At 45.6% G+C, this 25,937-nt stretch overlaps 1 protein-coding gene across 2 annotated transcripts in view; it reads left to right on the top strand.

Moving 5' to 3' along the window:
* Bms1 (BMS1 ribosome biogenesis factor) overlaps positions 1-18,685 on the top strand; it is a 36,268-nt gene extending 17,583 nt beyond the window's left edge. The window contains 11 exon segments of one of the 2 annotated variants that reach the window (NM_001100751.2): positions 2,826-2,907; positions 4,816-4,889; positions 5,383-5,565; positions 8,663-8,851; positions 8,930-9,110; positions 9,279-9,337; positions 10,325-10,447; positions 11,952-12,099; positions 12,465-12,640; positions 17,577-17,738; positions 18,188-18,685. In NM_001100751.2, coding sequence (NP_001094221.1) covers positions 2,826-2,907; positions 4,816-4,889; positions 5,383-5,565; positions 8,663-8,851; positions 8,930-9,110; positions 9,279-9,337; positions 10,325-10,447; positions 11,952-12,099; positions 12,465-12,640; positions 17,577-17,738; positions 18,188-18,412 — 1,602 coding nt within the window. In that variant the 3' untranslated portion in view covers positions 18,413-18,685. 2 annotated transcript variants of the gene reach the window in all.
* Positions 18,686-25,937: the final 7,252 nt, after the last annotated feature.

Genomic DNA, 25,937 nt, shown 5'->3' with positions numbered 1-25,937 from the left:
AATGCATTTTTTCAGGCTGTTTGGATCCTGGGAAGTTTTTTCCTCTCAGCCGTAGCAGACGTTACTGAGTACAGTAGTCTTGGTCGGCAGTTGTGGTCTTCAGGGGCGCATTGTTCCAGGATCAGAACATCTTTTGAGAAATCAAGTATTACTTTGATGGGTTTTCCTTTATAGGAGACTTGTATTTTTCTCTCTTGCAGCTTCCAGTGGTTTTTCGTTTGTTCTATAGCCTTAGTATTTTGACCATGATATGCTGTGGGGTGTTTCTTTTCTGGCCTTGTTTGGTGTTCTGTGTGCTTTCTGTATCTGCTTGGGTGTGTCCTTCTGTGATCTTTTTGAAGATCTGGTCTCTGTCATTGATGTGGGATTCTGTCCCCTCGTTTGTGCCTGTAATTAGAAGATGTGGTCTTTTGATAGCGCCCCACATTTCCCAGATGTTCCTTTCCTGTGCTTTAGTATCATTTCATATTCTTGGCTTCTTTCACCCGGCGTTTCTGCTTTATCTCTGAATCCTGGCGCTCCGTCTGCTGATTCACTTGACCTGCCAGGCTTCCCTTCAGCTTTCTGATCAGGATATTGAAGTTTTTTGTTTTTTAATTCCTTCGTCATTTCTGCTTATGTTCACCTCAGTGTCTCTTTATTGAATCCTGCTCTCAAATTGTGATTTATCTTTTCATTCACCCATGAATTTGGATTTTCTTGGACATCACTCAGGTGTTTATTGCTACCCTTGGGAGTTTAATGAAGTTTTCATGCCTTCTTCAATTTCTTGAATTCTTTGATAGTTTGTGATTATACTTTAAATTCTGTGTCCTGGGGTCCGTGTAGGTGGTTCTCATTAGAGAACCCCTCTATAGGACTTCTGGGTTAGATGGGAACATGCCTGTTCATGTTATCTTTTGTTTGGGTGATTTTGCCTGGGCATATGGAGTTCTTTCTCTGGTTATGTGTTTGAAAGTGACAATTTGGCCTTCCTTTGATTGGGCCAGGGCAGATGTATGACCTGAGTTAGGTCAGATAAAATTAATGGATGAGTTGTATAATTGGACCAGGAAAAAAATGGCTCCCAGCCCATGGTCAAGAGCTAAGCCTGTGGGTGCAGAGTTAGCCACAGACAGTTGGAAATGTCAGAGATGGGAGGTGTCTCACCAGTGATGGCTCTTGAAGAAAGCAGACTCCAAGGCCTTGGACTGGAGCTAGGCCTAGTGGGTATGGAGATGGTAACAGTCTGGGGGGAGGGAGGATGCGGGGGATGGTAAAGGGAGGAGGCCACTTACCCAGCAGGGATGTCTCAGAAACAGAGTGTCTGTGGGCCTTGGTCTAGAACAAGCCTAGGTGTTTGCAGATGGTAACTGGGTCCATGTCTTAGGGTTTCTATTGTGGGAGTAAAACACCATGATCAAAAGCAACTTGGGACTTTAAAGGAGAGTGAGAAACTTCCTATAGATTTTGTTGTAAATAGAAACTCTGTGTGTGTGTGTGTGTGTGTGTGTGTGTGTGTGTGTGTGTGTAGGGGTGTTATAGTGATGGAAAATTTAGAGTAAAAGGTACATATCAAAAGCAGGAGAGTTTAAAAAGTGCATGTTACTAACATTACTACATATGAACGACCTGTTAACATTTGAGACCTTTCTCCTCCTCATTTAAAACCGTGTGTATAAGTTTACTTGTTGTCTTAGGGTTCCTCCTGCTGTGATAAAACAACGTATAGCTCACAGTCTACTAGCCAGAGAGGCCAGGGCAGGAACACGATGCAGAGGCAGGACTGATGCAGAGGCCGTGAAGGAGAACTGCCCAGGGGCTTGCTCTCAGGGCTTGCTCAGCCTGCTTTCTGTTAGTACCCAGACCACCAGCCCAGGGTGGCACTGCCACAGCAGGCTGAGTCCTCGCATATCAGCTGTCAATCCAGAAAGCGCACCACTGCTTGCTTGCCCGCAGGCTTCTCCAGTAGGGGTATTCTCTCAACTGAGGCCCCCCTTCCCCGATACTCGTGTCAAGTTGACGTGGAGCTGGCCTGCACACATGGCAGGGGAAGAATAGACTTAGCAGGCAGGGATGCTTCCCAAATGAAGGGTTCAGGTCTGGAGCGAGGCTTGTTCTTTTGCAGATGGCTACCGGTGGGCAGAAGGCGGGGACGGGGGAAGAAGTGCTTTTTCCAGGAAAGGTGGCTAGGAACCTAGTGCTTATTTGATAATTTCCTATATGTATATCATGTGTTTTGATCATATCCACCCTATGCTACCTCTCACGTTCTTTATTGATGTCTATAAAGGCATTCCTCTTAGAGAATTAGCCCCTGGTTGAAGGAATAAAATCAGGAAAATTGTGTATTGCTCATCTCATTTATGTCATGAACAAAACTATCAGAACGGTGTGCTAGTGCCTGTTGATGAGATTAGAGAAAACAAGTTTTCCCTCATAGTCTCCATTCTTAAAATAGAAAGCTGTGCAAACAGCTGTGCAGTTTTCGTCCCCACCAGCAGTATCTGGGGTTTATGTCTTCACCAGGAACGACTTTTACCTACCTTTTGATTTTAGCCACACTAGAAATGGGTCATCATGTCACTGTTTGCATTTCCCAGATAGCTAATGCTATCAAGCGTCGTTCCCAGTGACTGCTGCTGTCTTCCTGTCTGTACACCTGGCATACGGCACAGAGCTCACTGTGTGGTCCAGGCTGAGCTCCAGTGTTCTCCTGTCCCGACAGCCCAGATGCTAGGGGTGTGCGCCACCAGGGCCAGCTTGGAATGTCCTGAGAAGAGTCAGAGGCAAACTGCTGTCTGCTGTCATCCTCAAACTAACTCAGTGCTGACTCTCTGTGTCAGGTTATGAACAGCATCAGAGATTGCTTTGTGACTGGGAAATGGGAAGATGATAAAGATGCAGCCAAGCTCTTAGCAGAAGACGGTAAGGGCTGCATGTGTCTTTGTATGCTTGATGTGCACATTGCCTCTGGAGACCGGGACAGAGTTAGTTGTCATTTCTGAGGTGGTGTTCCTCAGACGCTACCTTCTCATTTGTTTATTTATTTTTACACCTGATCCCTATTTCCCTGAATTTACTAAGTGTGGTAGGCTGGTTGCCCAGCAATACCCAGGGATCTGCCTCCCTAACTGGGATTGCAGGCCCCCAGGCTTTTGTTTACATGGACTCTAGGGAGTCACAGGAAAGTGCCCTCTCTTGGGTGCGGAGGACAGAGATGGCCTCTAGGAGTTGGTGAGTCCTGGGACTGAGCTCAGGTCCTCAGGCATGGCAGCAGGCACCTCTGCTCTCTGAGCTGTGGCAGCAGCTCTGTTTTATTTTTCTAGTGTGTAAATTTGCAACATGGTTTTAGTTTTATGCTTGCATTTTATAGTTTTTATTGTAAATAAGAGCTTCCTGTTATGTGAATATCTTTTTTTTTTTTTTTTTCCGGAGCTGGGGACTGAACCCAGGGCCTTGCGGTTGCTAGGCAAGTGCTCTACCACTGAGCTAAATCCCCAACCCTGTGAATATCTTTTTTTTTGGTTCTTTTTTTTTTTTTTTTTCCCCGGAGCTGGGGACCGAACCCCAGGCCTTGCGCTTCCTAGGTAAGCGCTCTACCACTGAGCTAAATCCCCAGCCCCACGTGAATATCTTAATAACAGTAAATGTCACCCTCCTTAAAGCATTTTTGACTTGTTTATTTTAAAGAGGGTGTCCTGTAGCTGAACACAGAGCTCTTTTTTTTTTAAATTTATCCACGTTTATTTATGCTGAATTTATTCCTGTGCCATGAGCTTTTGTTTCTTCAGTTTCTTCTGGGATATCTTTTTCTTCTGTGCAACCTCCTCTTCTGGCTTTGGAACAATCTGTTCCTTCTCAGTGAGGATCACCTCAGTATGGCAGGGGGAGCTCATGGATGTGTTTATGCAGCCATGAGCTCTGTAGGTTCGTTGGCGCCATCTTAGGTGCCTGTTCACCTGGATGTGTTCAGTGACCAGAGAATCTACATCCAAACCCTTAAGTTCAGCATTACTCTCTGCATTTTTAAGCATGTGCAGCAAAAGTTCAGCACTCTTTTTTGCCCACCATCCCTGTGTCCAGCCCCACTGTTTGGCCTGGGTGCACCTACCCACTCCACCATTTTACCGCTGGAATGGCACACACTGCTTCTTTAAAGTGACATCCTTCAGATACTTGGTGGCTTTGCGGGTATCCATACCCTTGATGGCCTGGGCAGTTTCCCGGGTGTTCTTAAAGTGAACACGAAGGTTTGAGCTTCTTGATTTGCATGATTTTGTGGGGTTTTCTGGGTCAAAGGAGTAGTGAACCATCTTCACAGGTCACCTCTGGCCACTTACAGGAAGAGCACAAAGCTCTTAAAGTAAACAAAAAGATGAATTAATGAACCCTTGCCATGAGCTCAGCATTGCTGTGAGCCCCTAATTTTGTTCCAGGTTCTGTACTTATTCAGCCTCTCCGCAAGGCTCAGTACATGATGTGTTGTGTTGACTTCTCTCATACACTTCACGCAGGCTGTGTCTTTTCTCTTACTCTTTGCAATGGTGGTTTGGAGTTGCACCTTCAAGGCTGCACTTGCTTCTCACAGTGTCTGTTACTTAGCTGTGAAAGGTGAGTGAGCTAAGTGATAGCCCTTAACTAAGTGAGGTTTCAAGTCTGTTCACTTCCCCTAAGCAAATAACGAAATACTTCTTTTTAAAACAATGTAAAGTTAAGCCTCTTGGTGTGTATAGTGATGGGAACACAGAGGTGGGGTTTGGAGTGCAGAGCACAGGTTGGCAGGGCTGGGCAGTGCTAGTGTCACAGAACAGACTTTTAAATGCTCTTTTGCAGAAGAGCTCTATGGTGACTTTGAAGACCTAGAAACGGGGGACGTGCACAAGGGAAAACCGGGCCTGGATACTCAGGTATGGCTGTGATGTAGCCTCTGCTAGCTCGATTCTAGTCAGCGTGTACTGACAAGATCTGCTTTAGGGACTGTAGATCCCGACTTCCCCGTCAGACGGACAGATAGCTTCCTAAAGAGCGGACACAGACGAATGCTTCACTGTACAGACTACGGTTACCCACTGTCCTCCCTCCATGCTGGAGTCACTCACCAACATGCTTTTTACTTGTGTTTCTTTTGCCGTCATCCAATAATGAAATTTAAAAGCATCATTAAAAAATTTCTTATTGTTCCTGACAGTACTTTGAACAGTGTCTTGGAGCGTCTAGCTGGAAGACACTTGCTATCTCACACATGACAGTGCTGTTGGCGGTCTCCTGGAGCAGCCCCAAGTCTGTTTGCGATGATCATAACAGAGAGTCTCGTAGCTCAAACATTATGTACAAATGTGCTTGGTTTATCTAAGGAAAGGTCTTCATAAGCTTCTCGGTGCTTGTATGTGGAAATTCTAGAGTGAAGACATAGAAGAAGAAGAGGAAGTGAAGGAAGAAACTGGCCCAGCTGAGGAGGAGAGTGCTAGGGAAAAGCATCTGAACAAGAAGAGAAAGCTGAAGGAGCTGTTTGATGCAGAGTACGATGAAGGAGAAAGCACGTACTTTGATGATCTTAAGGGTGAGATGCAGAGACAAGCACAGGTAAGTGACAGCCCTGCCTGCCTGCCAAGGCAGTGCCACCTGCTCACCTGCTCCTCGCTCGCCTTTGAGTGCCCAGGTTGGAATTGTGTGATGGGATTCTTCAGAACTTAGCTGCTTCTTCTGTCTCACCAAAGTATCAGCTTCACTTTTGTGCCAAGCACTGCCTGCTTGGGAAGCAGTAAGGATGAAACATGGCCTCTACTTCTGAGGAGCTCGGGCACTCGAGACAGGCTAGAAAGAGAGAGATTAAGGGCATGTGGGAAGGGCTGTCACCATCTTGGATCATTTTGTAGTAGGAGTCAAGAAACAGCACAGCTGATGAAATGAAACCGCCTACAAAGACAATACCCCAAGAAGGAAGAACCCTCAGACCATGTTTATTTCAGTCCAAATGGTCGTGACTTTGAGTTTAAATGTGTTAGCACTCTGGTTTATAAATCTAAACAGTGCATCCCATAAAAACCATTTTAAAATTTTGTTTACAAAGGAAAGATGCTTCTCTCTCTTTCTCCTCTCTCTCTCTCTCTCTCTCTCTCTCTCTCTCGCTCGCTCGCTCGCTCTCGCTCTCGCTCTCGCTCTCGCTCTTTGTGTGCATGCGTGTGTGTGTGTGTGTGTGTGTGTGTGTGTGTGTGTGTGTGTGTGTGTGTACCTGAATGAGTGCATCTGTGTGCATAGCCAAAAGAGAACATGTGTCTCACTCTGTCATCTCTGCCATAGTCCTTGGAGACAGTCCCTTGCTGAAGCTCTGCTGGTGTCCCCCAAGCTCCAGCAGTCCTCCGGTGTTACCCTCCCATAGCTGGGTTATAGGCATGCATGGCCATGCTGACTTTTTAATGTGTGTTCTGGGGTCCAAACAAAGGTCCTCCTTGTGCCTGCACAGCAGGCACTCACTGAGCCATCTCCCAAGACACAGAAGAGGGTCCTTTAAGATGAGTACGTGAGCCAACCCATATAGATCTTCACTTAAATAAATGTCAGGTTTTAAGGTTGATACCTTGTAAATTACATCATTTGGGGAAAAATGTAACTTACAAAGATGCAGAGAGTTATCTGCCATAATAGAGACAGCTAAGTATGACTCACTCTAGACATCCGCACCCCCGACTTGTGGCTGTACACTCTTAATTGAAATACCTAGTAAACTCAGTGGCTTAACCTTTCTCTAATTGCCCCGAAGTTCTTTTCCGTGGCCTAGTTAAAGGTCTGGCTTACCCAAGGGGAAGGCCCTTCAAAGGAGAGGCTGCTGGTAGTGGTGCTGGACTGCATCTCCTGGCACTGACACATTGACCTGAGACAGGACAAGTATAGCCTCGGATTCTGATCACTTCTTACTGCTTTCAGTGAGTAGCTGATTGGTGACCCGTGTGGCATATGTGTACAAAGTTCTTTTCAGGAGAGTGTTGGACACATCTTGGTTGATGTTCAGAAGGGTAGTGCATGGAAAGGACATGCAGATTGGAGAGGAATGCACGCAGAGGGAAGGTAGTGGGGTGCTCCTGCCTAAGGCTGCTCGAGGTGGTGATTTCACCCAGACGCAGATGCAAAGCTGTACACAGGCTTCATGGAGAGTGAGTTGCACTTTGTTGGTGGAAGCCCTGAGAATTCCTTTAAACTTGAAAATGCAGTTGACAGGCTTTGCTCAGTCTAGATCTTCTCCAGTGTGAAGAAGTGAAGAAGGGGTTACTAGTTTATGTTGACTTTGAACAGGAGTGACTAAAACATACATAGATGATCTTTGTAGCCTGTGTTTTAAGTTATTTACAGTTTAAAATCTTGTGGGACCATTGTACAGGACTTTTGTGTTTTCCTCTGCGTTATATGGGGCCTATGGAAGGTTTTGGGTAGAAGGAGACATTCATGATCACTCTTTGAAAGGATGTGGGGGTTAAGGTTGGGGTGGAGGTAACAGTTCAGGTGAGGTCTAGATGTAATTTTTTCAAAGAATGCACAAGTAGGTTTTTGGGTAGACTGTGTAGGGGTAGAGAGTGAGTGAAGGATACCCCTGGAAGTCCCTGAAAACTTCAGTTCTCACAGTAGGGTAGGAGTCTCTAGTTAGTGCAGCTTTGTTTGAGCTGATTAGGTTAGCGATGCTTCTCAGACAGTGTTAAGTTCCATCACGGCCCTGATGCATCGGACTCAGGATTCTCCAGGCCATAAGGTAACCTCGGAAGTTAGCACAGAAGGAGAACAGGACTGTGTTTGTGAATGGTGGCGGGGAATAGGGCTGAGAGTGGCCAACAGACAGAAATTTCAGAGAGTAGGTGTGTTAGAAGCCAGCGATACATTACTTCAGATCTTACTGCTGTCATCGCTATACTAGGGAAAGAAGTGACCATTGGATAAGGCTGGCAGAAGTCTGCAGTGGCTGACAAATGCTTTCTGCGGTGGTGTGTGAAAGCGGCTCTGAGAACAGCAGCTAATGGTCTAGACACTGACTCATAGGAAACATGGAGTTTGGTCAAAGTGAAGTAGAGAAATGGAGGGAGAAACAGTTGGTGAAAAGAAGACTCAAAAGAAAGGTTTTGAGAAAAGTAACAAAAGGGAGATTTTTGGGAGCTGGAAGTTTGGCATTTAGGGGTGTGGTCAGATAATCTGTAGATGTCTCCTGTGCTGTCACAGCCGCCTTCCAGGCACAAGTGTGACTGAGGACTGTAAGGTAAATGATATTTCATCTTAGTTTATGGCCCAGCATGGGGCTGTACTACTGTGACTCATTCATGCACTCAGAAGGCTGAGACAAGAAGATTGGAAGCTCAGGGGTAGCCTGGGCTAAGAGTGAGGAAAAGGGAGGATGTATTTACTGTTCTTAGACTGTTGATGAGTAGAGATGTGTAAAATGATTGACAGTCAGGAGAGTGAGGAGATTACCCAAGACACCATTCAGGGATCTTTTTGGAGTTAGTGGCTGTGACTTGGAGCCACAGAAAACACAGTTGGTATATGTTAAAGTATAGAAGCAGAGTGGATATAATTTATTATAATAAAACCTAAATTGTTGTGTCCTTTGTTTCTTTGTATTTTTAAAATTTTAATTTAATGTTTATTAAGAATACTAGTTTATTGTGCTTCTGATTTTGTCTCCTTATCTCATCTGCAGCTTAACCAGGCTGAATTTGAAGATCAAGATGATGAAACCAGAGTTCAGTATGAAGGGTTTCGGCCTGGCATGTATGTCCGGATTGAGATTGAAAACATCCCCTGTGAATTTGTGCAGAACTTTGACCCACACTACCCGATTATTCTGGGTGGTTTGGGCAACAGTGAGGGCACTGTGGGATATGTGCAGGTAGGCGCCCTTTGCCGCAAGCTTGGAGATGGGCTATGTGGATGTGCACTATGTTTTATCTGATGTTTATGTCTCCAGATGCGCCTCAAGAAACATCGCTGGTATAAGAAAATCCTCAAGTCTCGAGACCCAGTTATTTTCTCTGTGGGATGGAGGAGGTTTCAGACTATCCCACTGTATTATATCGAAGACCACAATGGAAGACAGAGGCTTCTGAAATACACCCCGCAGCACATGCATTGTGGAGCAACTTTTTGGGGTAAATTGATTATACTAATTATAAGAACAGTTTATACTATTCATGCTATACCTAGAGTTTTGTTCTTTTCCTGTCTTGAAATCCAACTTAAAAAGATTTGTTTCCTTGAGAAACAGGGTTGGAGTAAAATATGTGGTTTATGGTTTTTCCTTTTCTGCTTTCTTTAAGGTCCTATCACCCCACAAGGAACTGGGTTTTTGGCGATACAGTCTGTCAGTGGCGCAATGGTAAATATCAGAGATGCATTCTTTATCGATTATGCAGATGAACTAGAGTATAAACTGTGTTCATAAAGCTGAGTTGGAAGCCAGATATTTTTAATATGTCACACTTAGTTTCTCCTTGCTTTTTATCTTCCCACATCCTTCACCTGCCCATCTGTCCACCCTCCCCACCCCCTCTGCCTTTTTCTCTTCCTCTTTCTGACAAGGCTTGATATGTAGTCCAGGCTGGTAGAGACTCACAGTCTTCCTGCCTCAGCCGTCTGACTGTTAGCATTCCTGGTGGGCATTGCCCTGCCTGGCTTTCCTAAGTAGAGTGTGGGGTCTTGAGAGAGGTAGGATTGTAATGGCGTCCATGGCATTGTATATTTTTGTGCCTTGTTTGAAATTATTTAAAAAATATTTAAGCAGTGTTCACTGGATACTCAATATTAAACTACATTTTGCGGATCCCTCATAACCCTGCAGCCGTGATGCTGTCCTTTAGTAGCACTGTGTGGACAAAGTAACTTCAGAGTTGTCTTTGCCTGGGCAGAACAAGCTTCATTTATTGACTGTGCGCAGGAAAAAGAGTGTTAAACAGACAATCACCTGGAGGTCCAACCTCTCGTTTTTAAGTGTTGCACCTGGACTTGCCTTCTCCTTTGGTTCTGAACTGATGATATTCTGAAACTGTTACCATGAACTCACTCTCTGGAGAAAGTTCAAGTTAGCAGCAGTGGCTTAGCACACTGAAGATCCTGGTTCACAGCTAGGGTGGGGGAGGCAGGGAGACGAGAGTTCTAGGACATCCTCTGCCACATACGGTGAGCCTAGGCTATTCAACCTTCTCAGGCAAACGAAGTACAAGTAAGTATCTAGTGAGAATATAAATGAAAATCCGCCTTTTATAGCTAACTAAGTAAAAGGATTAGGGCATTATTATAACGTTATAGAGAATTGTAATTTTTCTTTTCCTGTTAGTCATATTTTTTAATTTTGGGTTCCTTTTAGCCTGAGTTTCGGATCGCTGCCACTGGAGTTGTCCTTGATCTGGATAAATCCATAAAAATCGTGAAAAAATTAAAGCTAACTGGTTTTCCTTTTAAAATATTCAAGAATACTTCATTTATTAAGGTCTGTATATTCATATATTCATGTTGTAAACGTAGATATTGTTAAAGAAAGAGTGGAAGACCCTGTATTTACCTGAAATATTTACAGCCAACAGCATCCAGTGTGGAGCTCCTTTTTTGCATTTTGAGATGCTTTTGTTTGTAATGGGCCGTCTTCAAGGCAGAGACCAACGTCTTAGCTACAAGTTCCTCTGTGTGGCAAGTAGACACTGTCCACAGGCATGGGTCCTGTTAGACAGGAGTCCAAGTGTGCCTTTGTTTAGACTGTGAATCATCAAATGGGTTAGTAGCAGATTTTCCTGTACTTTTAAAGTATAGATTTAAAGTTTTTAGAAGAGTATTGGAAATCTTGACATTTGGTATTTTTGTATTCTTTAAATTGATTTATCCTGTCTTTAAAGGCAGAGATTCTTAGTAACTGCAGTGTGACTTCTTTGTGAAACTGTCCCCGAGCCAACACTGGGTTTTCTTATTACTTTAAAGCTGTGTTAGTAAGAAAAAAAAAATCCTGAATTTGTCTAAGTGTTCAATAGAAAGTAGACAAAACAGTTTGTAGCAAACAGTAAGATTTCAGTAGACTTCACACTCAATCACCTTCACAGTATTCAGAGAGGATTGTTTGAAAGTTTATTTTGGAAAGGAGTCTCCATTAAGATAGAGATGGCGCTCAATGATGGAGTGCTTGTGTGTGGGGGGAGGTACCTAGTGATGGAGTGCTTGTGTATGGGGGGAGGTACCTAGTGATACAGTGCTTGTGTGTGGAGGGAGGTACCTAGTGATACAGTGCTTGTGTATGGGGGGGGAGGTACCTAGTGATGGAGTGCTTGTGTATGGAGGGAGGTACCTAGTGATGGAGTGCTTGTGTGTCAGAGGGAGGTACCTAGTGATACAGTGCTTGTGTGTGGAGGGAGGTACCTAGTGATGGAGTGCTTGTGTGTGGAGGGAGGTACCTAGTGATGGAGTGCTTGTGTGTGGGGGGGAGGTACCTAGTGATGGAGTGCTTGTGTGTGGAGGGAGGTACCTAGTGATGGAGTGCTTGTGTGTGGGGGGAGGTACCTAGTGATGGAGTGCTTGTGTGTGGAAGGAGGTACCTAGTGATGGAGTGCTTGTGTATGGGGGGAGGTACCTAGTGATACAGTGCTTGTGTGTGGAGGGAGGTACCTAGTGATGGAGTGCTTGTGTGTGGGGGGAGGTACCTAGTGATACAGTGCTTGTGTGTGGAGGGAGGTACCTAGTGATGGAGTGCTTGTAAAGCCTAGAGTTTGGTTCTCAGCTCTGCACAAAAGAAGATACGGAGATTGTCCAGGCCAGTTCCCACCTGTAAATCCCTCTTTCCTCCTGTAACAAGCATGCAGATGAGCTCATAGAGAGGTTTTGAATGTTAATGAAGTTGAACCTTATATTTTTTGATGTACTTTCACTTTTAGTGAATTGGTTTTTGATTTTTAAGCAAAGCTGTGAGTGGTAATGCATGTCTGTGAGTGTTTTTATTTCTTTGCCTGTAGGGAATGTTTAATTCTGCGTTGGAAGTAGCCAAATTTGAAGGTGCTGTCATTCGAACTGTCAGTGGAATAAGGGGACAGATCAAGAAAGCACTCCGGGCTCCAGAAGGGGCCTTCCGCGCTAGCTTTGAGGACAAGTTGCTAATGAGTGGTAAGGATCCTTTGTGGTGTGTTCAGGACACTGTTACCATTCATTATTGAGTCCAGCTGCTGCTGATTAGAGTGGGTTTTCATATTCAGAAGGCCAGGCAGTTCCAGCTCTGTCCATTTGGACTGTCCTATATCTACCTGGCTCACATGGTATTTGTACTGGCTGGGCTCACACCCAGATCTTTGTGGTATTTAATTATAGTCAGTATCACAGTCTAACTGTTAAGTTTCGACACTGTTAACCAGGTAGAGGTATTGGGGGGGGTGTGTGTGTGTGTGTGTGTGTGTGTGTGTGTGTATCTGTGTGCGTCTGTGTCTGTGTGTATGTGTTGCTTAAGATACAAATCTTTGAAACTTTTCTCCTAGATATTGTTTTCATGCGAACTTGGTATCCTGTCTCCATTCCGGCCTTCTATAATCCAGTAACATCTTTGTTGAAGCCAGTGGGTGAGAAAGACACCTGGTCAGGAATGCGGACAACGCATCAGCTGAGGCTTGCCCATGGAATCAAATTAAAGCCAAACAAGGATTCATTGTATAAGGTAAAGGTCACGTGTGCCTGTGTTTCTAGACTGTATCATACGGGTGCTTTACTTGTGTGGTTTTCAATTTTTACCGTGTTAGGAATTGAACTCCATGCTTTGCTCTGAGTCAGCCCCCACTGTGTAATGACTCATTTTTATGAGGTGGGTTTTTAAGTCTAATGCTAAATATTCAATTTGAACAATTATGTATTTGTTTGCTGTTTGGGGGAAGGAACATAGAAAAACGGTGGCAGTGGCTTTTTTCAGAATTAGAAATGAAATTAAAACTCGTTGTGTGGGGCTGGAGAGATGGCTCAGTGGTTAAGAGCACCGACTGCTCTTCCTGAGGTCCTGAGTTCAAATCCCAGCAACCACATGGTGGCTCACAACCATCTGTAATGAGATCTGATGCCCTCTTCTGGTGTGGCAGAACCGGAAGGCAGCTACAGTGTACTCATACAATAAAATAAAATCTTAAAAAAAATAAATTAAAAAAAAACAACTCGTTGTGTTTGAGGGTTATTAATGACATATGGTGACATACTGTGAGTGAAGCCAGTGAGCATTTCTGCCATCTCACCCCTTCACCTCAATAATCCTGAACACAAAAGATTGATATAAACTCTGGTTCTTGTGTATAACAGGTCTTTCCTCTGGGTATTGTCACACTCAGCCTGCATTTCTGTCATTTCGTGTCCTTTGACCTCCATCCCCCCCCCCCCCCCCCCGTTCCCTCCCCATCGTGCTCTTTGTCTCCTTTGCAGAGGTGCTTGCTCAGGGTTTTGCACACTGTCCTGACAGGCTGTTTTCCAGAGGCTTGCGGGACGGGGCCAGGGCTTCACACAGTGACAGCGTTGTCAGCTTGAGCTGGTTCCCTGCCCCAGTTACTTGGTTTTTGTGTGATTTGCCTGAGAGTTCTTTTCATGTTTTGGTCACTGACCCTTTACAGGTAGGCAGCTCACAAATGTCTTTTCCTATTTAAGGTTTACCTTTTGCTGATTGATTGGTCGGTTTGTAGTATAGAAGCTTTTTACTTTAATGTGATTTCTCTTAGAGCTTTTGGGTTTTTTGGTGCGCTATCCAAAAAAATCTAGGTACTTTTCTCCTGGAAAACATTTAGGGGTTGGGTCTAACATTTAGCCGCTCTGAGTTCTTTTAGCTGTATGACTAAGAGTTTACTTTGTATTTTTAATGAGCTACCATTTCTGTATTCATGGACAAGGCTGCCTTGTGACCTCTCGTTGCCCTTTCTTATAGCAAGATGACCGTGTGTCTGTAGTCACTTCGATACTGATGATCTGTGTTTCTGTTTTCATTCTAATACCAAACTGTCTTCATTACAATAGCCTAGTAGTACAAGTTTCCAAACATTCCATTATTCTTTGGAACGTATACACAGTATGTGTATATAAGTAATAGGATACATATAATTATGTGTGCGTATATACACATATATGTGTATTGTGTATCTTGATCATATCCATCTCCAGATATCCCTGAACCTCCTCCAACAAATCTCACTCCCTCCTTCATGTCCTCTTCTTTATTTTACAGAAGAGCCTATTGAATCCATGTGGGTCTAGGCAATAGGCTGTCTCCTACCATTGGCTAGACCTACAGAACAATCTCTTTCTCCCCAAAAGCTATCAGATGCCAGTGGCTCCTCAGTCAGGCTTTCTTGTTAGGAAAGGGTGCTGGACTTAGGTTTGTTTTTATTGGTTGAGATGGCCATGTGGGTCTTTATCTCCCATTCTGCTAATGCTAGCTGCCACTGTGGTAGTTAGTTTAATTGTCAGCTAGACACAGTCTCCGAACCACCTGGGAGGAGAGTCTCAGGGAAGACATGTTTAGGTCAGCTTGGCCTGTGGGCTTGTCTTGGCTATGTTGATTGAGGTTGGAAGACCTGCCCGCCGTGGAGGCCACCATTGCATGGTACATTCCCGAACTGTGGAAGAGTAGAAAAAGCCAGCTGAACACTGTATTCCTTTGCTCTCTGTTTTTGACTGGGTAGTGGCTCTTTGAAGTTCCTACCACCTTGTCATCCCCACAATAATGGTGAGCCCAAATAAACTTTTTCCCATAAGTGGCTTTTTTTTAAATCCCAGTAACAGTAAACAAAACCATCTGTTTGGTTTTCCGTGCATTCTAGGAATGCATCCTACATGTAGTCAGAGAAATGCTTTTTAGTTTTGGATTCCATTTTGTCTGATATTTTTGAGAATTGACATCAGTGTAGATCGTAGATGTCGTCCTTGGTTCTCATCATCACGCAGGCTGTCCTTGGTGTTCTCTTCCTGCAGTTGTGAAGAGAGCTGCAGTAACCATGAAGACAGGCCCCTCTGTAGTCTGATGGAGATCTCCCTGAGTGTATGCCCGTGAGTGGGATAGCGGGTCATGTATGTGGAGATCTCTCTGAGTGTATGCCCGTGAGTGGGATAGCGGGTCATGTATGTGGAGATCTCCCTGAGTGTGCCCGTGAGTGGGATAGCGGGTCATCTATATGGAAGACCTATTCTTAACTTTCTGGGAAAATTCCACACTGGCTAAACAGTTTAGTCTTCCTTTTTTTCCTCTTGATGATAATGTGCTGAGGGGTGACATGGGATCTCAAAGTAGTTTTAATTTGCATTTCCCCTCTGTTTAAGGATGTTGGACAGTTCTAAGAATAATTTATTACTTATTGCTTCTTTTAGGAAGTCTGTATTCAGCTTCTTTTCTTGTGGGAGGGGTTGTTCCCCCCCCCCCCTTTTTTTTAGTTCTTTTTTCTATTAGTCATCTGCCAGATGTGTAGCTGGCAAAGATTTTCTTCCATGGTAGCCTGTCTTTTCACTTGGTTAACAGTTTTCTTTAAATTTCACGAGGTCCCACTTGTCAGTTACTGGTCTTGTCCTGAGTGACTTGCCTATGCCAGTGTGTTGAAGATCCACCTGCTGCTTCCCTGTAGCTGTGTCAGAGTTTGAGGGCTTCGGTTAAGAACTTTGCCCGTCCTAACTTTTGTCTGTGGCACATGCATATATTTAAGTACATATATGTGGGGTGCACTGCATGTTTACAGTTGTGTTGGCAGTCAGTTACACGTTATCATTCGTATCTTTGTCTCCTTGTAACATTTTTTTTTAAATTACTTTATTATTTTTATAAGGATGGTGTTTTCCTTGCCATCTGTGTGCCTGGTACCTCCAGAAGTCAGAAGAAGACATTGGCTATCCTGGAATTGGAGTTATGGATGGTTGTAGCGTTGGAAACTGAACCTGGGGTTTTAGGAAGAGCAGCAAGCGCTCTTAATGGATAAGCCATCATCCAGCCCCCTCTGTAGCAGTTCTGACCTAATCTGTTTTTTCCGGTGTTGATGGAAGATGATGTGGGGATGGGGTTGGGGATTTAGCTCAGTGGTAGAGCGCTTGCCTAGGAAGCGCAAGGCCCTGGGTTCGGTCCCCAGCTCTGAAAAAAAAAAAAAAAAAAAAAAAAAAAAAAGATGATGTGGGGCTGAAGGAAGCTGAGGGGCAGAGATTAGTGCATGGAACGGCTTGGGCGTTGGTCCAGGATGTGTTAATGGCTGCAGTAGCCAGGTCTTTGAGTGGACTCCATAAGACACGGCAGTCAGTTAGGCTGCCAGTAGTCAGGCAGGATGATGTAAGTGGAGAGTTTTTATTATTTCCTATTTTTCAGATGTCTTGTTGGTTAGGCTGTGGATAGCAAGAGTGTGGGTGTCGTCAGTTCCGGGTGACTGTGGCATTAGATATTTTCTGTCCCTCGCCTCTCTCTCACTTAGGTTTGTTTAGGTGCACTTAACTCCAACTGTATCTGGCTAGGCAGCATGTAATATCTGATTTTCAAAAACTCACCTAGCTATTCTGTGTGCGTTAGGTAAAAAGTTATTTCTGCCATTTTTAAATCCACATTTCTTTTCTGGGTACCTGGAGTGTTCTAAAGTCAGACAGAGATGGGGTACGCTCCAGGCTCCACATGTACTCAGTTTCAGTGTAGTGTGCTGATCAGTGTGCTCTGGGGTTGTCAGCTGGGTCCATTACTGACTAAACGCATTGCTGTGACCAAATGTTTGGTATGAACCAGCTTAGGGAGGAAGGCTTGGTCTTTGCTCACAGTTTAAGAAGAGATGGAGTCCATCATGGTAGCAAGACCAAGAGATGGCTGGTCACATTGCAGACACAGTGGGGAGCAGAGGGATAGAAAGTGGGACCAGTACTGACTTTTAAGACCTGTCTCCAGGGACCTGCCTTCTTCACTGAGGCTCTACCTTCTTTTGGGGGTAGTTTTTTCTGAGTTCTTTTTAACCAAGATTTTGAAAGACTCTGTGGGTGATGTCTTTAGAGAGAAAATAGAAGCACAAGAGTTGTTCTCCACATACTTGGTTCTGACATCTGGCTTCTCTCCTGCTGAACTGCTGTTTATCAGTAATTTCTGAAGTGGTTAAATATCTATTATGTGGTTAAATATGCTATTTAATTTAAACAGAATTCAGTGTTTAAATTGTGCCTTTTGTGCTGATTAAATCTTACTCTGCCTTCCTTCTGTCAGAATCGGAGTTAACCTTTGGCTGCTGAGGAAGAGAGATTGGTAGAATGAAAAGCTAGTCTGTCCTTGTTCCCCCAGATTCCCAAAGATAATCCAAGTTCTCTACTGAGATGAACTTTGAATCTGTCCTTCTGTTCCGTTGGAGACCCATAGCTACACTCTGTTTCAAGTAGGCTCAGTTGATGGTTCAGCAGATCTGTAAATGTGATATGTGAGCTCTTTTGTTTTGCGTATCTGTGTAGATGCCCATCGAGGCTGTCAATTGATGGCGATTGACTTCCCTCCTGTTGCTGGTAGGCAGCAGATGCTGGTGTGGTTGAGTTTGTAGAAAAGTCATTCCGTGAGGTTTTTTTATAGTTTTAAGTGCATACAGGTTATACTATAAATATGTCATAGTCTGTTTTTTTTTCCTTTTCAGCCAATCCTGAGGCAAAAGAAACATTTTAATTCACTGCACATTCCCAAAGCCTTGCAGAAGGCTCTGCCATTTAAGAATAAACCCAAGACCCAAGCAAAGGCTGGCAAAGTGCCAAGGGACAGGCAGAGACCGGCGGTCATACGTGAACCTCATGAGAGGAAGGTACTGTCCACAGTGACGTCCGTTTGCATTTGGTTATAGAGATAGTGCTCCCCACAACATACTTGTCGTTTCCCTTGTATTCTGTGACTTCATTGGAGGGGCTTAAGGGCCGGGCTTCCGCAGGGCACTTGAACTGGAAGTTAGGGGGAAAACGGAGGCTGTGTGGCATCCATCGTCATTGCATTTCACCTGCATGGGAGTAGGGCGTGGCCAGCCCTGTCTGTGGACGACTTCTAGTTGTCTATGGTTCCATACAGGCTAAGTGGAGGTGATTCTCTTCATACAGCTAAACACATGCATGCCAAATGCAAGCTGTGGTGAATTTTCACAGAATTAATTTCCACTTCAGATCGAGTCTGTTTGATACCATCAAGCCAATTGTAGTGAAGTCCTGACTAGGTGACAGGCAGGCTCAGACTGGCTTGTGCTCACCATTTTTGTCTTGTCAGGTCTTGGCTCTGCTAGATGCTCTGAGCACAATACACGGTCAGAAAATGAAGAAGGCCAAAGAGCAGAGACACCTGCACAACAAGGAGCATGTGAAGATGAAGCAGAAGGAGGAGGAGGAGAAGCTGAGGCGGCAGAAGGACCTGAGGAAGAAGCTCTTCCGGATCCAGGGTCAGAAGGAAAAACGAAGTCAGAAGTCTAGTCTAAGAGGAGCCGAGGCCACCTGAAGTATCTCCAGAGTGGAGGGGTGTCTTCCAGAGCTGCAGCCGTGGTGGCTTCAGTGTCTGTGACAGTCATGATGAGAGCCCGTGGAGACTCTGGGATGTGTGGTCCAGCTGAGCCTGGAGCAGCATAGAAAGACTGCATCCCCGCTCGTTCACAGCATCCAGTGAGTCAGGGGTCACGGATGGGAAACTTAGGGCTTTGTGAATTAACTCATTGCTTATTCCTGTCTTGGTTTATTTTGTGCTATAAAAATATTAAACTATTTTTCCATTTTCGGCCTAGTGATTTATTTGGGGACAGTTTGCTGATAAATAACTGTTTACCATCTTTGTGAGGTTCCCAGAGGAAGGATTAAATGAAGCTTTTGGATTGTATTGCTAATGAGTGAGCAGAGAGGCCACAGGTGACAGAAATGACAGAGTTGGGTAGGTGAGGCTCCCCAATCCTGCTGGAACCCAGATGACAGCACCAAGACCCCAGAGTGACAGAGGGAGCTACAAGGTGATCGGCCTTGCAGAGTTTTGGTCTCTCTTTGACCTAATCTTTTACGCAGTCTTCATCATTGACTCAGGAAGCCTGAGTTGGCCCCTAGTACAAGGAATTAATTATTTAGTCTATTCATTAGCATGGTTTAAGGCAAGCCTGCCTTTCTGGGGGTGGTCCCTGGTCCAGGAGATTGACCTGATGCTGTTGGAATGTTAGGGCTCCACCCAGGGAGATTTATAGTGTTGGTCATGGTATCTCGTCCAGCATGTGATGTTGGTAAGAAGCCTACCAAATTACTACTCCATCAAAACAGATCTTTTAATGCAAATTCTGTCGAACAAATGAAAATATAACCTAATATTAAAACCAGAAGTTCTCAAGCCAGAGCAGCTTTATATACCGAGAATACTTTGAACAAGGGATCTCAGTCTGTCCCTCGTATGGTAGGTAAATGATTTGAGACTGAGTAACAAATACTGGAAATGTCCTTCTCTTGGGTCTGCAGATGGAGATTCTAAGCACATTCGGTCTGAAGAAAGCTTGCCCTTGACTTAACAGATGGTGTCACCTGTTGCACCCTCCTGTTCTGGGACATTCATAACTTATTACTCACTTAGAGTCCTGCCCATTATCAGTGCGATTACAATGAGGCAAGGGGGTTCCAAGGGGTACCAACATTCAGGTCATAGAAGGCAAGTTCCCAGAGGGGCCTATGGACTTCTACCAGGAACAGTGTACTCTGGAAAAAGAAACGAGCAGACTTTCTGTGAACTACTGCACACTGACTCGTTCAAAAGACCCACAATGTCACTGTAGCCCACCAGTCATAGTCAGGGTTCACAGAGGTTAAATGATTGGTGAACTTGAGTTCAGATTGGGCTCTCAGCGAGGCAGCCCGTGTGCTGGTTATTTTCCTAGATCTAGACATGAAATTAGAAGAGACAGCAGCTGGAAGCCCGCAGAGTCCCACATGAGCTTGTGTGCTTTTTCTCCTTGTAACGGACCTGACAAGCAGCAGCTTGAAGGATTCCACCCGTGGCTGGAGGGAACGGTTCGTCACCACAGGGAAGATGGTGGCAGCAGAGCTTAGGGCAACGAACTAAACTTTTTCCCCCACCTTCTAAGATTCCCATACAAATGTTTAACACGCTCCGCTCATGGCAGTATGCAGTCAGATGTGCTGGAGAAGGGGCCAAAGGTTCTACCTCTGAGTCCACATGGAGTAGGAAAAGAACTGTCACACCGGGTGTGTCTTGAGCATCAGGGACCCCAAGCCCACACCCCTAGTGACATGGCTCCTCAGTAAGGGCACACTTAGTCCAACAAGGTCCCACCTCCTAGTGACACTCCCTGTGGACACCATTGTTTTCTCGAACCACCACAGCACCGTTGAATAAAGCTTGTGTATGCCCTTTCTCTGTGTTGGCTCTCTGGAGCACACTCTCTTGGCCAAGAGTAAAGTTTGCCTTTTTCAGACACTTAAGTTGGAATAGTGACCACTTTTTTTTACCACCCTGAACTTACTTCTAACACAGCTACCAAGCCACGGCTGCCGTTCCCTCACCTACATCATCTCTAACTCCTTGTCTGGGCGTCTGGAGTGACCGCCTTACTGGAACGGGCTGAAGATGTATTTTAGAAGCTATTCTCACTAACGCTTTAATCTTTTCTGACTGAATGCATTATAAGAATATACAAAAAGGCTGCATGCCTTTATGTGATGGGGAAGGGGCAGAGCTTCATCTACACCAGTTAGTCTGCAAAGACACAGACTGGCATTTTCTGCCTCCTGCCCTGTCCTGTGTGAACAAAGCCATCAGACGGACGCCATGCTAGTGTTCCAACCTTCCTTGGTGTTTCCAACCTTGCAGTTTATGCCTAGCATTGAACTGCTCCCTTTACACATTTTTTACCACAGCAGTGATGACATTCTTGATTGGGGTTTCTGTGGCTGTGATGAAACATCACGAGAAAAGGTAGCTTGGATAGGAAAGGAGGATTGTTTGTTTATCTTACAGTTTGTGGGCCACCATCCAGAGAAGTCAAGGCAGGAACTGATAGAGAAGCCATGGAGGAGTGCTGCTTACATAATGGCTTGCCCAGTCTGCTTTGTCATATAACTCAGGACCACCTGCCTAGGGGTGGTACCACCCCCTGTAGGATGAGCCTTCCCACACCCATCCTTAGTAAAGACAGACTTGCCTTCTGACCAATCTGATGGAGGAGGCATTTTCTCTCTTAGTGTTCTTTCTGACTTGCCTTCTGACCAATCTGATGGAGGAGGCATTTTCTCTCTTAGTGTTCTTTCTGACTTGCCTTCTGACCAATCTGATGGAGGAGGCATTTTCTCTCTTAGTGTTCTTTCTGACTTGCCTTCTGACCAATCTGATGGAGGAGGCATTTTCTCTCAGTGTTCTTTCTGACTTGTCTTCTGACCAATCTGATGGAGGAGGCACTTTCTCTCTTAGTGTTCTTTCTGACTTGTCTTCTGACCAATCTGATGGAGGAGGCATTTTCTCCGTTAGGGTTCTTTCTTCTCGGATACCTTGTGTTAAGTTGATATAAATCTAGTCAGCACAGTGAGACTTTCTGTAGGACGTGAGTCAACTTTGTCCCCAGAACTCAATCTAAGCTCTTATCATCTTCCAAGAGCATCTGGGCAGCTGCACCTCCCCCTCCCTCTACGGCCCTAGCCCTGCCTCTTTGTTCTGTGCCCCACTTGCTTAGCAACTGTTTCAGAGTCACCACTACTTGGGAATCCTGTGCCTTAGCCCTGGCTCCCGACTTGTTTGTGCCCAGGGATGTCCATTCCTTCTCTTCTAACGTTATTTACATCTGTTAGCTGAAAGATCACAAGACTGGAAGGCTGACCTCTGTAGGGTACTTTCTGAGGCTCTGCTGCAATGACTGGGAGCCAGCCTGGTGACTGTTTCCTTGGGCTGTCTTTCCAGGCCTGAAGTTGGCCTGGGGCCGTCTATGCAGCTCGTGCAAGGCAACGGATGCCAGGCATGCACACAGAGGCCCCTCGGTTTCCCTATCTATATAAGAAGCAGAACCAGAGATACGCCGTGGCTGTGAAGTCTGCCTTTGGGACCAGAAGCAGCATTGATTCCTGTATGAGCCACTGTACCTCCACTGGGTGTGGGTGGGAGGGAAGGAGTGAAGTGTGTGTACAGTTACAGGTAAGCACCTGCAAGTGTGCATCTGAATGCACTCAGGGAGACTGCATTGTATCTGAACAGCTGTAGTCAAACACACGAGCTCACACCTGATTAGTGCACTCAGAGGACTTTCCTTTTGTCTAGATCCTCAGGGATTAAGGGATGTGAGTCCCTTTCCCCACACCTTCGGGTGAGATTATCAGCAGCTGCAGTGGTCGTAGAGAGGTTGTATGCCGCTCTAAGGAACAGTCTTAAGGAACCCATGAAGGTCTCCTCATTGGGAGTTACAGCACCGGCCACGAGATGGCGCCATAGGGCAAGCTCTGCAAGAGGAAGGCCAGTCTAATGGGGGCTTCAGGTCCAGACGCCCCCTCAAACTGAAGACTGATGGTTGTGGCCAGCCCCGGATGCTGACCCAGGCATACAATGAACACTGACCGCAAGAATAATTGCTAGACAGAGCACTTACTTAGTGCCTACATTCCCAGGGCTGACTGCAGAACGTGAGTTCACTCATCTGGAACTTTGCATGTTTGTTTATTGTTTAAGAAAAATATGTATCATTTAGAATATCTGGTGTTGAGCTGAAAATACAAAAGAGTTTAATTTTCCCAGTCAGTAGCTTGTGATTTTGGATATATCTTTGAAAAAAAAAAGTGTGTGTGTGTGTGTGTGTGTGTGTGTGTGTGTGTGTGTTATAATCAATTTTTTTTTTTTGGTTCTTTTTTTCGGAGCTGGGGACCAAACCCAGGGCCTTGCGCTTCCTAGGTAAGCGCTCTACCACTGAGCTAAATCCCCAGTCCCTATAATCAATTTTTAGAATACATGTGAATGACTATGCACGGATATAAAGTGCCCCTACACCCATGGGAGTGTGTGTGTGTGTGTGTGTGTGTGTGTGTGTGTGTGTGTGTGTGTTATAATCAACTTTTAGAATACATGTGAATGACTATGCACGGGTATAAAGTGCCCCTACACCCATGGGAGTGTGTGTGTGTGTGTGTATGTGTGTGTGTGTGTGTGTGTGTGTTTGTATCTCTCTGCACATGTATGCATCTGAGTATGCCTGTCCTGGTTAATTATGTCAACCTTACATAAGCTAGAGTCATTGGGAAGAGGGACACTCAATTGAGAAAATGCCCCCGTAAGATCTGCCTGTAGACAAGACGGTAGGCAATTTCTTGATTAACTGTTGATGTGGGTTGGCCAAGCTGGCTGGGAACAGCTCTGCTCCTGAGTTTGAGTCTGCTCCTGTGTGGCTTAAGAAAGCAGGCTGAGAAAGCCATGAGGAAGAAGCCAGTAAGCAGTGCCCCTCCATGGCCTCTGCTTCAGCTCCTGCTTCATGTTCCTGTCCTGCTTGAGGTCCTTCCTGGCCTCTATGATAAACTCAGGTGTGGAAGTGTCAGCAAGATAGACACGTTCCTCCCCAAGTTGCTTTTGGGCATGGTGTTTTATCACAGTCATAGATTTCTAAGTCTTGTGTTTGCAGTAGGTTAATGCTGTAAGGAAGGGAGGGAGGGAGGGAGGGAGGGAGGGAGGGAGGGAGGGAGGGAGGGAGGGAGGATTGAAGAGTTGAGAAGAAGCTGAAGTTGGTAGAAAACATACATTTGTTGCCAAGGGGAGAAGCCACTGCCTAGATAAACTTAAGGGTCATCTTTGCCCGTGTAAGTTGGGGAAATCCATTTATAGTATCTATCTGTCGGGGATAGGGCCATCTGTTGGGGACTGGATATGCCACTAAGTTTCATCCCACGTTTTGGGGGACCAAGAGAAAGCACAGCAAAGATGAAGAAAGTGGGCAAACCAGGAACCAGAGGCACAGGAAACGGCTCAGGCACAGCTGGGTATCTGGATGGAGCTCCTTCCTTAGGGGAGAGGCCACTGCAGGATTTTGCCCTGGGATGAGGGCAGGCTCAATGGGGCAGGTCAGACACTTGGCCGTGTTCTGACTCAAATCATCCGTCAGACAGGAAACATCGTTGTTCAGCAACCACGGAAGAGACACAAAGTCACTTCTCTGTGCTGTGCCTTAAAATAAACTCCAAAATTTAAGCAAGATAAACACATAAATAAATAACGATCATAGCTCAGTGGTACAGCACCTGCTTGGCATTTATCAGGACCTGGATTCCATCCTTACGGCCCCTTTTAAGGTAGTTAATTTGGGTCAGTTCCGGGAAGCTGGGGAAGGGGAGTGGACACAGAAGGTCACCCTGCTATTGACTTAGGGTCTGAGGTCCCAGGAGAACATGCTGGGCCTCAGGAGGGCATCCTAACCCCTATCCCAGGGAGGCTGAGGTGAGTTCCTGAACCAGGAAAGAGAATGCTCAGGTGAGACAGCAACTGGACCCCAGCCCTGGACACAGAGTCACTCATTCCATTGGTGTAGGGAAGGGAAATATGCCCAGACCTTCAAGACAACAAGGAGCTGCCAGCTGGAGGATTCCAGAGATCCCAGGGGGCAGAAAACCCAGTGGAACATGGCATGCAATAGCAGAGATAAAGGGACCCCAGCTCAGCCCTGCTGAGGACATCTGCGGCGACCCACAGCAAGCTGAACTCCTGAGCATTAGACAGTAACCAGTCTGCTGTGTCCGTCCTGGGATTGGCTTCCTTTCACAGTCAGAACCTAGAAATATACTTAGGTTCCTGGGAGCTGTCAGGAAAAGTAAAAGTGTCCTTAAAGAAGAAACTCAGAAACATTGGCACAGGGTAAACCTTGGGTTTATCGCTTGGACTTTTGTGGATGAGCGAATGTCTGGTGTGTTTCAAATATCCAGGGACTGCAAAGGGAAAAATAGATTAGAAATTCCTTTCTGTGCTAAGAAAATTTAGGCAACTCCATTCTCTCTCTCTCTCTCTCTCTCTCTCTCTCTCTCTCTCTCTCTCTCCCCTCTCTCTCTCTCTCACTCTCTCCTCTCTCTCTCTCTCTCTCTCTCTCTCTCTCTCTCTCTCTCTCTCTCTCTCTCTCTCTCTTTCTCTCCTTGTACCAAGTGAGGAATGATTTGCATGCCCTTTATTTTGAATTCCAATGCATCCCTCTTGTTTCACAGATAAAATAACAGTAACTCAGTCAAAGAGAAGCTAAGTGGATTCCCCCATGGTTCTCACAGCCTTTTTTCTGTTGGGTGGAGGTGCAGATGGATTGAGACTTAGACAAGGTACTGGGTCAGCGCTCCTCAGCCTCCCTAATGGCTGCCACCCTTTAATACAATTCCTCACGCTGTGATGACACCCAACCACACAATGATTTTCATTGCTACTTCACAAGTGTGGAGACCCCAGCTCAGCCCTGAATTGTAGAAGATACCTGATATGTGGCCCCTGTGGGGGTCATGACCCACAGGTTGAGAACCCCGGTGCAAGAGGGTGTTCTTTCTAAATAAGGTAGATATGGTTGTGCAGAAGCCAGACCTGCCCCATGTGTCTGCAGCCATGTGTCTTCTCATAGTAGGAGGACCTCTCTGGGAGTGGAAGGTCCTGAGTCATCAATCCGGTGCTGCCTCCATGTTTGCACGCCCCTTCAGCCCGGGTGAAGCAGTAAGACTTCTGTCTTTCCGCCTTGGGTCCCAGGACAGACCCTCACTCCTGCCACGTCTGGGCCTGGTGGCCCCAGTTCTGCCCTGTGTGAGCAGCAGCCTTTCCAGAAGCCACCCTCTCCAGGGGGATTTGATTAGGTCCTGCTGGTGTGACCTTGTTAATGCAATCAGGAAGTTTTCTCAAGACTTCAGCTGCCTTGCTGGCAGCCTGGCCGGCTCCCAGGGCGTGCACGCTTCTCCAAGCTCACAGCTTTTCTCTAGACAGGAAGGGCTCAGTGCCTCCAGGGACCAGCTGGATACAAGACGGGAAGAGTGTCTCCACCAGCCGTATTTGTCCATCC

Source organism: Rattus norvegicus, chromosome 4 (genome assembly GCF_021556685.1).
Source record: "Rattus norvegicus strain SHRSP/BbbUtx chromosome 4, alternate assembly SHRSP_T2T, whole genome shotgun sequence".
Lineage (NCBI taxonomy): Eukaryota > Metazoa > Chordata > Mammalia > Rodentia > Muridae > Rattus > Rattus norvegicus.
This window is presented reverse-complemented; position numbering and strand designations above follow the sequence as displayed.